The sequence below is a fragment of the Falco punctatus genome (assembly GCF_963210335.1).
Source record: "Falco punctatus genome assembly, chromosome: 1".
NCBI classification, from domain to species: Eukaryota; Metazoa; Chordata; class Aves; order Falconiformes; family Falconidae; genus Falco; species Falco punctatus.
Genome location: NC_137580.1, coordinates 126,794,032 through 126,805,389, shown reverse-complemented (window position 1 = coordinate 126,805,389; position 11,358 = coordinate 126,794,032). Strand labels below are relative to the sequence as shown.

Sequence of the window (11,358 nt, the reverse complement as noted above, 5' to 3'; positions counted from 1 at the left end):
CAAGCCCATGGGCATGCTGCAGCTCTCAGCCTTGGGGTACTGGGTTGTGAAAGACATCAGTGGTTTTACTGATCCTCGTGGTTTGTGGGGTGTTCTGCCAGACACTCATTGGGTGGGGCTGGGGTCTCCTCCTGGGGGTGCAGCCCCTTGCCTACTCCTTGCCAGGTACCCCAGGGGACAGGCACCGTGACACCAGCTTGTCCTCACCTTGCTGTGACATGGGTGCAAAAGGCAGCACGGGCAGGCAGCAGGGCTGGGAGGGGCAGGTGGTGGGAGAAAGCATCTTTCCTGAATTGGCTGACACCCCGTTGGGGAGGGTATAATAAGGCAGTAATTGGAAATGAATCAGTGTGATCTCTGCCTTCCTTGAGGGAAAGCTTTTTCGTTTTGTGTGGGAAGGAAAAATTAAACTCCTAATTCCTGGGCGCTGCTGAGCAAACCAAGGAATAGAAACCGAAACTAAGCTGGGGCTGCCCTGTGGCTCAGGGCCTGAAGGCAGGCTCGGGCACAGCTCCTCCTGCTAAAGCTGTCGCAGGTTTTGCAGGAGTTCAGAGGTGCCCGGGGGCCACAGAGCTCCGGGGCCAGTAGCCGCTGCCGCTGGAGGCTGTGGGAGTGTTTGTTTCTGCAGCGGAGCAGCGCTGGGCGGCGAGTTCTTGCTGCACCGGCAGCAGATAAACATTTGCAGAGCGGGGAGGGCACCGGCGTCCTCTTTTCCTGTCCCCTCCATCCGTGTCGCCGCACAAGGAGTGACCAGGGCCGAGGTGGAGCAGATGTGACCCGCGTCTTTCCACGCTGCGTGAAGAGCAGCCCTGGTTGCCCGAGCTGGTGCTGAGAGCCGGAGCTCGGCAGGAGGGGGCTCAGGTAAGCCCTTGCCCTGGGATGCTGGGAGAAGCGAGAGTAGGAAAAGCAAAGGGTATGGGGGCAAAAAGGGCTGGTCGTGTGTAAATAGCATGCATGCTTGAACCCGTGTGTGCAGGTGAGCGTGGAAGCACTAGCAAAGACTGGGGCTGCAGGGAGCCCATCTGCTCAGTCCCGGTTGGATCTGGGGACAGGGTGACAGCTGTGTCATCCAGCAGGATGTTTTCCACTAATGCACTTGCCATCCCCATGGCTGCTGACGGGCCCTGTCCTGCATCCCTGCACCTGGGGGGCACGTGTGCTTGACGGGAGAGACAGGTGCCCCATGCCCACCCTGGTCACAGCCCCGCTCCCACAGCCGGACGGCCTGTTTATGGCCGTTTGCTGCCCGTGTTACCGCTGCAGCACCTCAGAGACCTGACAGGAAGAAGAAATAACCGGTCTGAGGCAATTGCAGGCGGCTTGCGGGACGCTGCCCGGCAGGGGGTTGGGTCGGTGCCTCCCCCAGCCCAAAGCCGAACCGCAGCGGGGCTGGGCTGACGCTCTGGGGGCTCCTGAACCGGGGCTCAGCAGGGCCAGGGGGAGCTGCGCCCCAGCCCATCCCCACAGGGACTGCCCCGCCGGCCCTGGGCAGCTGGAGCGGGTGGTGGGCACCCAGCTCCGGGCTGGCAGCAGCCCCCCAGAGGGGTGATGGCGCCCCCAAGCCCCCGCTGCGGGCCGGCCCTGGGGGGCCCGTGGGGCACCCCGGGGAGAGCCGAGCACCCGCCGCCTCCCGCCGGAGCGACCCTTTGCTGCGCCTCCCCGGTGCCCGGGAGGATGCTCGGTGGTCCGGCCCGCTCCCGGTCACCGCTGCCGGCTAGGCCCTCGGCGGGGGCGGACACGGGACCCCCGCCCGGTTCCGGCCGCCGCGGCGGGGCGGGCCCCGGTGAGAGGGGCCGGGCCGGGGGGCGGGCCCAGGTGGCGGCGGTGACGTCCCAGAAACGAAACTCGGCGGCTCGGCGGAAAAGCGAAACTTCACTCGCCGGGAGGCGGCGGCTCAGCTTGGTGGAGCGGCCGCTGCAGGTGCCGGTCCCCGCTCCGGCCCCCGCCCCGACGGTGAGTTGCGTTGTCTTGGCAGGTAGCGGGCCAGGCCGAGCGGCGGTCCGGGGCACCGGGCCTGGGTTTGCGGAGGGCTCCGGTGCGGGCGGCGCTGTGCGGGGGGCTCCCGCCGGGCCCGGGGGGGGCGGTGCGCTGCGGGCTCCGGGCCCCGCTGCAGCCTCCCGGTGCACCCCGACCCTCCGGTGCGCCTCGAGCTCCCCGGTGACCTCCGACCCTCCAGTGCACCCCGACCCCGCGGAGCGCCTGGACTCTCCGGTGAGCCACAAGCTCCCCGGTGATCCCCGACCGCCTGGCGAGCCTCGACCTCGCGGTGCTGCCAGGCCCTCCGATGCGCCTCGAGCTCGCCGGTAACCACCGATGCGCCGGTGCGTCCGGCTGTCTCCTGAGCACTCTCCTCTTCCTCTGTCCTCCCCGTTCACCCGGGACACCCCTAACCCCTTGGTGACCACGGTCCGGCCCGCAGTGCCTCCCAGTGCCCCGTGCCCCCGGCCCCCAGCGCGGACTGGGAGCCGCGGGCGGCTCCGCCCCCGCCCCTCCCCTAACGGGCTTCATTTGCTTTCCGTCGGCCCTTCGCCACGCCATTGGCTTAGCCACCCGGTTCATTTGCATATACGCCCGGGAGGCGGTGGGAGTTGGTCCTTCGCCGTGAACGAGCGGCATCTCATTTGCATATATAGGCTCCGCCCAAGGGTCAGTCCCGCGTCCGCCACGGGCGGTGCAGGTGAGGGCGGGGCTGCGGGCCCCGGGGGGACCGGACGCGGCCCCCGCCTGCCTGGAAGCAGCGGCGCCCTGCGGGCATCCCGGGGGCGGGGAGAGGGGCCGACCCTGAGGCATTACGTGAGGCCTCCCGCGTCCCGGCCCGCTGGGTCGCTCTGCGCCGGTGCGTTTCCAGCTGTGTTTAATTGTAGAGAGGGCTTGGCGCGGGGCGGTTGGGGCTGCCCTTACCGATTTTGTACGAGTGCTGGCGGTGTCCCCGCGGCAGGTGGGCCGGTGCCGCTGAGGGGAGCGGCCGTTGGCCTGCCCGCGGGGTGGCTCCCGAAAATAAGAGAGCGGCCGGGCGGAGGGTTCTGTGACAAGGAGTTTGTTCCCGCACGTTAATGCCTGTGTGTGTCTCTGCCCCAATCCCTGTCTCTCCCTCTGTGGCTCCGGAAGGCTCGTGGCTGGGATGAGGTGCCAGCGGTGTCACGCCGGGCCCGGGGGCGGCTCCCCCGGCTCCTGCAGCCAGTGCCGGGCCCAGCCGGCCGCCGGGGCCTCAGGTACGGGGGGGCTGGTGGGCATGGCGGGGGGCTGGTTGGGGCACCCTGGCCGGAGGCAGTGGGCAGGCACTGGTGCTTATGTAGCTCTGGCCAGGTGTCGTGGTTTAATGGGGAAAATGAACTCTGACCCCAGCTGAAACCAGGCAGCGGGTGGCTGGAGCTGCTCTCCTCTCCAGCGTCCCTGGCGCTGCTGGCCGGAGATGGAGTTTTCCTTGCTTTGCAGTGGCTGGCGGGAGATGGAGAGCGAAGCGAGTCAGTCGCTGACGCCTCCTACACATTCTCCATGCTCAAATCTCCAGTGTGGAACTAGTTTCTGTTTTGGCAATGAACTGATGCCGTTTTTATGGAACACTGTATTACAGAGGCTGATCTAGTCCCTCTTGAAACGGAACTCCCTGTCTTAAGCTCGTTGTTAGGTTTAGAGTTCACTCCTTGAATTTCTGTTTGCCAACACGTTAATCCTGCCCCTACAAACAGTTAACAGAATCAAGTACACAATTAATGCAGTTACACTGGGGGAAATATTTCCTAATCCTGTATTTGCTTAAACAGAGAATGACCGGGGCCGCTAGCGTTGCTTTTGGTTTGTTGATATGAAGCAGTAGGATCCTAAAATAGTACACTACATCAGAACAAGGCTGCTGTAGTCCTGACAAGATCAGTTCTTAGCAAATCCTTCTGCAACCTGGAATGGCAAGGTAACAAATGCAAGATCTCCAGCTCTTAAATGCTGTAGGCAAAACAGCCAAAGCATCTGGTTTTGGTGGTCTGAAAGTTTTGTCCCTGCTTCTGCCAATGATTAAAGTTGGTGGAAGTTGTAGCATTTTGCCAGGTAGATGTGCAGGCTGTCTGGGGGCCCAGGAAGCTTCACTATGTAAATATGTGCAGGTCAGGCCCTGTCAACAGAGTGCCTGAGGAGCAGGGAAAAGCTCAGGAAAGAATTTAAAGTCTTCAGAGAATGGTGTGCTAGTAAATTGGATGTGAAACAATATTGTGAAGGGTGCCTGTTTCAGGTATGAAACAACCCACTCTCATTAAGCACAGTGCAGCCTTTGGACTGTAATATGCAAAGGAGCTGTGAGCTACCTTCACTGTGATTTTTGTGCTCCTGGTCCCAGAAATACACAGAGGAAATCAATGTCTCTTGGTGTTGGTTGATCTTCACTCAAAGAGGTTAAAAGCTTTTGCTCTCAAAATTGGGGTAGAGGCAGTGCTGAAGAGCCTGCGAAAGAGGTCTGCACAAGGTAGAGATCTGCTCTGACGTCTGACTTGGATCTGAGCTGCCATTTCACAAGTTTTAAGGACTGGATAAAACTGTTGAAGATAAAAAGGGAGTTCCACATGCCTCCGTGGACATGACACTCAGCTGCATGGTAGAGGTCACACAACCAGTCCAGAAGGCTGTGAAAATGCCAGTGTGCTGTCACTGCACGTCTAGGAGGTGGTTGAGCACTTTGACAGGTAGCTGTGGTTCCCAGTGCCTGCTGGTTTGGCCAGTAGCATGTTAGCTGGAGGTAGGATGGGCATAGATTGGTACCTCAATACAGTGGTTTCTTTTAATAATTCTTCTACAGACTTCAGGGGCCCTGGAGAGGAAGGAGGGATGTGCTAGGGAGGGATGGTGTCATTGCTAGTGGTGGCTATTGAACAGCGCTCCTGTGTGGTGTTTATGTCCTGGTTTTGGCTAGGATAGAGTTATCTTTCTTCCCAGTAGCTGGTACAGTGCTGTGTTTTGGATTTAAGATGAGAATAATGTTGATAACACACTGATGTTCTAGTTGTTGCTGTTTACGCCAAGTCAAGGACTTTTCAGCTTCTCACGCTGCCCTGCCAGCGGGGAGGCTGGGGGGCACAAGAAGCTGGTAGGGGACACAGCCAGGACAGCTGACCCAAAGTGGCCAAAGGGATATTTCCCTACCGTACGACGTCACGCTGAACAAAAAAGCAAGGGAGGGTGGCCGGGGGGTGGTGGCCTGCTGCTTGGGGACTGGCTGGGCACCGGTCAGCGGGTGGTGAGCAGTTGCATTGTGCACCACTTGTTTTGTATATTCTTTTATCATTATTATAATTTTCCTTTCCTTTCCTGTCCTATTAAACTGCCTTTATCTCAACCCATGAGTTTTACCTTTTTTCCCCAATTCTGTCCCCCATTCAGGGGCTTTGAGCAACCTGGTCTAGTGGAAAGTGTCTCTTCCCATGGCAGTGGGGCGGGGATGGAACTAAGTGATATGTAAGGTCCCTTCCAACCCAAACCATTCTGTGATCCCACTCGGGTGGAGGGAGTGCAGGGCTGAGTGTTGTTTAGCTGCCTGCTGTGTTAAACCACAACAGTTCGATTGAAATGTGTAGTCATCAGCAGACCCTGCTTGCTCACCGCCAGCTGAGAACTATTTTCTTTCCTGACTCTCCAGTTTAACAATGAACCTTGCCTCCGTTGCAGAAAGAGAGGTGAAGCTCTCTCCAGTCCCCGATACAGGAGCAGAGCCTGGAGGAGAGGTGAAGGGAGAAGTTGCCGACGGGCATTCTCCCACTGCTGAAACAAAGGAGGTGGAGGGAGGATCGCTGATGGAGAACACAAGAGCTCTGATCAATACCTCAGAGTCCACACCTGACTGCACTGCAGGAGGGCCTCCCTCCTCTATGGAGACACAGGAAGGGTGGGAAGAAGAGGGAGCATCACTGCTGGAGGATATAACGGCTGCAAGTGATACCTCAGAGACTGCACCTCAGTGCGTGGTTGGTGATTCTTCTGAGAAGTCACTGAAGAGGGTAAGGCTCTTTGTTGGTGTTGAGGAGCAGGAGTAGCTGGTAACCTGTTGCTCTTTTTTGTAAAGCAATGAGGCTGGGCTGCATTGCCACAAGTCCCTTTGGCCTGCATCTCGATGTTGCTGCCTGTGTTTCCAGGCAAACTGCAGATGTATCTGCTTCCATTAAGTGTTGTGTAGGCAGGCGGCTGATGTGCTGAGTGGTACAGCTCCCCCAGCAGAACCTTTGCTGCATGGAGGGAAATGGTACAGAATTCAGCTTAGTAACTGGTCTGGTCTTGTTAGTGAGCATCAGGCTCAGTGCTGAGAAAGTCTTGAATGTTAAAACCAGAATTCTCAAGAGTTTCTTGATCTCAGGAGTTTCGCCTGCTATAGAAGATGGTAGCTGGTCTTGTCCCTTCTCTTCCTGATCATTCTCTGTTAACTCAATGTAGCAGGAAGATGTTGGTACTAGCTGCAATGGAGGAGGTGACAAAGAATTTCTCTTCGACAATGAATAAACAGACATTGTGGTGTTCTTTTTTTTTAATAGAAAAGAAGAAGGAATAGAGCAAAAAAGGGTACTTCCAGCTCCAGGGAGCCAGACTCCCTGCCTCCTCAAAGCACAGCACCAGCTCAAACCACAGCATTGTCTGGTACACATGTTATTCCACAAGAGGCACAAACTGTGGGCAGTGAAGTAGACAAACCAGGTGCTGATGTACTTGCTGGTGAGATTGGAAGCACACATGAAAGTGACAGAGCATTGGGTCACTTGGGAAAGGAAGCTGGGAGTCTGGAAGCAATTGCAGAAGACAGCCACGGCACTGTAGGTGTGATGACCCCACCAAAGCAGAGCAGCACCGACAATGTGGCTGCCCCATCTCCAAGCTCTGCAGCCCCAAAGGAGAAGGTGGAGGGTGGAAGTACCACAGAGCGCAGAGAAGTGATCAGGAGTAACATGGAAGGGGACAGTCGTGACCGTGACACTGGCCAGCTTCCAGAAACCAGTCCAGATTCCCAGTCCTTGGGTAGCCATAAGAAACTGGCCTCAACAGGGGAGAGAGCAAGCATTTCCTCTGGGTTGTCTCCTGGTACAGGAGCACCTAAAAGCAAGCCTGCAGCTCCTTGTGCTGAGCATCAAAGTCCAGCGAAAAAGACTCCACCTGTGGTCAAAAGCTCGCAGGCTAGGAGGAGTGAAGAAGGCTCCAGGCAGAAAGCGAGCTGTTCGACTACCAAGGTAAGCATGTATGCAAACACTCTGGTGAGTATTTGGTTGAGTTGGGAAAAGTTTCCTTAGAACTTGTTTGTGCTGTCAGTAAAGCTGAAGACAACAAGGCTGGAGAAAAATCTGGGAACACTATGACATCGTTTGGGTTTTCTTGAGTTTTGCTCTCCTACGTGTTCTAGCACTGCTCTTTCACTGAGTGGTTGCTCAGTTACCCCCAGGAGCTGTGACCTTGTCTCCTCTCCAGCCAGCTCTTCCAGGTGTGCTCTTCAGTGAGCTCTTGGATCTCCTCTGAGGAAATCTTTGTGCTTTGCAGGTGTTTGTGCTCCACTTAGGGACAGACCTGTTAAGCTGTAAATTGCTGTTGGTTATCTTTCACTTTCTTTATGCCCTATCCTCTGGGGACCTATAGCTTGTTGGCCTGACTTCTTGCCAATGTGTGTGGGCTGTGTTCCTCTTGGAATCATGCAACGTTTTTCTTAACCAGTAGCTTTCCTCAGTGGGGAATTAGCATTTCCAGAAGTATGAAGCTAGTTGATATGTTGTGATTTCTGGGTGTCCCCACCCATCTGAAGCAATGTTGGATATTTCTGTGGATTATGTGCTTCCAGGGCCTCCTGTTTAATTGGGTATTGCCCATCTTCCTGTTGCAGAATGAAGACACAAAGGAGAAAAAGACCACCCCAGGTGAAGTCACTGAGAAGGCAAGTCAGACCAAAGGACCTAAGGCTGCTAGAAAGGTCAATGCCTTGGCTGTAACAGAGAGTTGCAAGGAGAAAAAGCAGCAAAGGAACCAGCAACCTGTGGATAAGGTTATAGAAAGGTCAGAACACCCCTGCTGCTACCCAGCATTCTTCACTTACAGGATTTGATGGGAGAAGGACTAGAGAAGTCCAGACTGAGGCAGGGGAGGGACTGAAGTATGAAGATTGGTCTGTATGTATCTTGGATACGTGGAAGTAGAATTGCCTTAAAACTGAGACTACTGCTCGTGCCAAAGAGAGGCAATGTTTGATTGGGAGTTGTAGCACAGGTCATGTGCTGGGTAACGTGGTACACTTGGTACTTGAACCTTTTTGGGTATGTGACGATTAAAAAAAAAAGATAGCCCTCTTATTTCTTATTCTTACAAGCAACATGTGCTTCACACATGCAGCTCTTCAAATTAATGGTGTGAAGAGCTATTTTGATTAGTATAACTTGTTTTGCTTAATCTGTATGTGCTGGGAGAGGTATAAAGTGTAGCTGTTTCAGGTGACTGCTGGGTGAGGTATTTCTGTGGGCTCACCAATGCAGTGACCCAGATACATGTGGCCAGAGCATTTCATGCTGCCTTTAGGAATTCATTTTTCCTTTTTGCACTAGGCTTTACGCCAGGCTTGCTCTGTAGCATCAGTTTGAGTGAACTGTTGACAGAGCTTATGGGTCTTGTATCCAGTAAGCTAGTGGCTCAAATCTTATTTGTTGTGTATAATGATTTGTGCAATTAAAAAGTAAAAATTGTAATTCTTTTTATTTTCCTTCTAATTATTTCCTGTAGTCCTGTGAGCCGAAGTGAAGGTGTTACAGTATATTTCCATGCAATATTATCCAAAGACTTCAAACTAAACCCAGAGACTCATAAAGTGTTCATCAGGGGTGAAGGCATTTACCCCTACACAGACTGGGAGGACGCTGTTTGTGAGCTGAACTGCACCAAGTACGTACCCTCTTGAGTCACACAGACACACAGGAGTGTGTTGGCTCCTGAGAACAGGATGCAATGTGGTATTTCATCTAATACGTAAGACTGTAGCTATATGCCCATAGGTGCATATTGCTAGAAAGGGTTTTCATAATGGAGATAACTATTCTAAAACTTTCATCATGAAAGAATAATCACCATTCCTGTTACAAACTGGTGCATAGAAAAGGAGGTGTAGAGATCAGCTGACATGTCCTTTGTCTTCCTTTGCTGTGTTTTGTGTTTCCTAGATGTCTAGAAGAACATGGATACCTCATTGAAGGAGCTGTAACTCTTGCAAAAGCAAATGTGTATAAGCACATTCATTATAAATATTGGGTTACCTGTGGTGAAGGGAGCTATGAATTTATTTACAAGCATTCAGTAGCAAGTAATCCTGTGAATCGCTGCTTATTCATAAGAGGCGACTTGCTCAACGATGGAGGTGAGCTTTTCTGACTGGATCTGCATATTGGGATGATCTCTAACTTCATATGGACTAGCATTGTTATTAGATAGCGCTGTCTGAAGTTGAAAACGTAACAGGTCAGGGGGGTTATTTCTGTGGACAGCTGAGAGAGTGAAGCCATATGCAAATGTGTATGTGTTTGCCAAATGATTGTTTTCTTGTGTTTTCATCTGTGTTGCTTATTCTAGAATGGCATCAGTATGATGATATTGTGTGTGCAAAGCCTTCTGTAATGAAAAACCTCAAGAATATGTTATTTCGTGATGAAAATAAAGGCGTGGTGGATGGGAAGATAATAGCTGCGAATATTATGTTAGAAAGTATCTTCAGCATTCTTGGAACCTGGAGTCCCAACAACCTGAGAAACTGCCTCTTCCAGCTGAGGCAGTTTTATGTTGTTACAGCAGACCCATGGGTACATGATGGTGTGGAAATGCAATGGACAGAGTTAAACTTTGGCACGCAGCAGGTAATCTTTCTTCTAACAGGTACCAGAAAACAGATATTGTTACTAAACACACAACTTTCCATTTTGCTGTTGACCTTGTTGGGTTAATTTTGCTTTTCCAGTCAAAAAAAAGTTCAGGTGTGACAGAACGAGCAGGAATCCTTTTTGGGAGAGTGCCCCTGTCTGCCTTGGGAACTTCAGTCACACCTTTGCAATTAGGTGCTGTTCTGAGGATCCCGTGTTGGTCAGCGGCAGAGCTGTGATGTGGTAACTTCTTACTTGAGTGGGTTTTGTGTCCAGATATTAATTTTCTAAGCCTGGCCCTTGAGTTCTGCTGCCTGTCACTCTGTTACCAACTTACCTGACCCAGTCTTTGACCCCAAACCTGCCTTTTTTTTTCTTTTTATTTGTTTGAGACAAGCTCCTCCTGGTCCGGTTCTACGCAGTGATGCAGACAGGGCTTCTGGAGTCCCAAGTTTCTTACCTGGTAGAATTATGGAATATGACAGAGATGTCACGTTGTCTTTGAGTGTTCAGACCGGTGTCAGGGCTGCTTGTTTCTAAGTCTCCCAAGATGGCATGCCGGCCTAGCTTGGCAGAGTCCATGGGTGCTTCAAGTCACTGCTGGTTTTCAGAAGGGTGATTTTTTTTTTTATTATTATTTTTTTTTTTTGGTTTCACCAGGCACCACAGTACTATGGACTCCCTGGACGTAGTTTCAGAGTAGCTTTTAGGGGCTGTGGGTAAGGACAGAAATCTTTCTTCCTTTGACTCCCAGCCAACCCAGAGTCCACTGGGAAGCTGAAACCTGCTTGTGGCATGTGATGGTGACCTAAGGCAGCACTGGGTGTCCAACTGCTCAGCTCGCTGGCTCCCTTCCTGAGATCTGCCTTGGTCCGTTGACACTCCCCATCTCTGGTGGGCATGGGAAGCTGAAGCAGTAGCTGAGTGGTGGGAGCTGGCAGCACAGAGAGGGGCACCAAGCTGTCACAGGTCCCGGGGTATTGCTCCTGATGTTCTGGTGGTGGTGTGTGCTTAGATCCTGTTACTGCTGTGGTGCTGCGAGGTGTGCAGGGCTATCAAGTGTCCTTGCTGTAACCAGCAGAAGAAAATGGCTTCAGAAGAAAAAGACTTGTTGGGGAACTAATGTTGTCGTTGGTTTGTTTCTTCCCTTCTTTATCCTAGGTGAATGACTTACTGCTAAAGTATATGAAGAAAATTGCTCTTCCTTTCCTTGCACCAGAAGGTGCAAAAGCATCATGGGAGGACCTAGTAATAAAAAGTAAACTAGCTCTGGGGCTCACCATTCTCGTAGTAGTTGACTTCTTCATGCTTCCAGCATCTAAAAGCGATCTGGTTGACCTGTGTAGCCTCTTGTGCTTGGATAATAAGGTGTCACAACAAGCCATACTGGATGAGATTAATGATATTGAAAAGGCTTTTGCAGGACTTGCTAGGTATGTATGTTACTGGAGCACTTATAAGGTAACTAGCTGGGCTGGTTTTGCTGCAGGTATAGCACCCTGTGATAAAA

The 11,358-nt window shown here is 52.8% G+C and overlaps 1 protein-coding gene across 5 annotated transcripts in view; it reads left to right on the top strand.

Annotated features, from left to right (window-relative positions):
• Positions 1–50: 50 nt before the first annotated feature.
• The window catches only part of RNF213 (ring finger protein 213), a 55,397-nt gene continuing 44,089 nt past the window's right edge, over positions 51–11,358 (top strand). The window contains exons 1-9 of one of the 5 annotated variants that reach the window (XM_080398383.1): positions 1,885–1,953; positions 3,079–3,212; positions 5,653–5,981; positions 6,510–7,196; positions 7,838–8,007; positions 8,725–8,883; positions 9,159–9,352; positions 9,565–9,845; positions 11,010–11,281. In XM_080398383.1, coding sequence (XP_080254509.1) covers positions 3,122–3,212; positions 5,653–5,981; positions 6,510–7,196; positions 7,838–8,007; positions 8,725–8,883; positions 9,159–9,352; positions 9,565–9,845; positions 11,010–11,281 — 2,183 coding nt within the window. In that variant the 5' untranslated portion in view covers positions 1,885–1,953; positions 3,079–3,121. Of the gene's footprint in view, positions 862–1,884; positions 1,954–2,464; positions 3,213–5,652; positions 5,982–6,509; positions 7,197–7,837; positions 8,008–8,724; positions 8,884–9,158; positions 9,353–9,564; positions 9,846–11,009; positions 11,282–11,358 lie in introns of those variants that run through there. The other 4 variants (XM_080398382.1, XR_013929896.1, XM_080398384.1 and 1 more) reach the window with 4 other exon arrangements.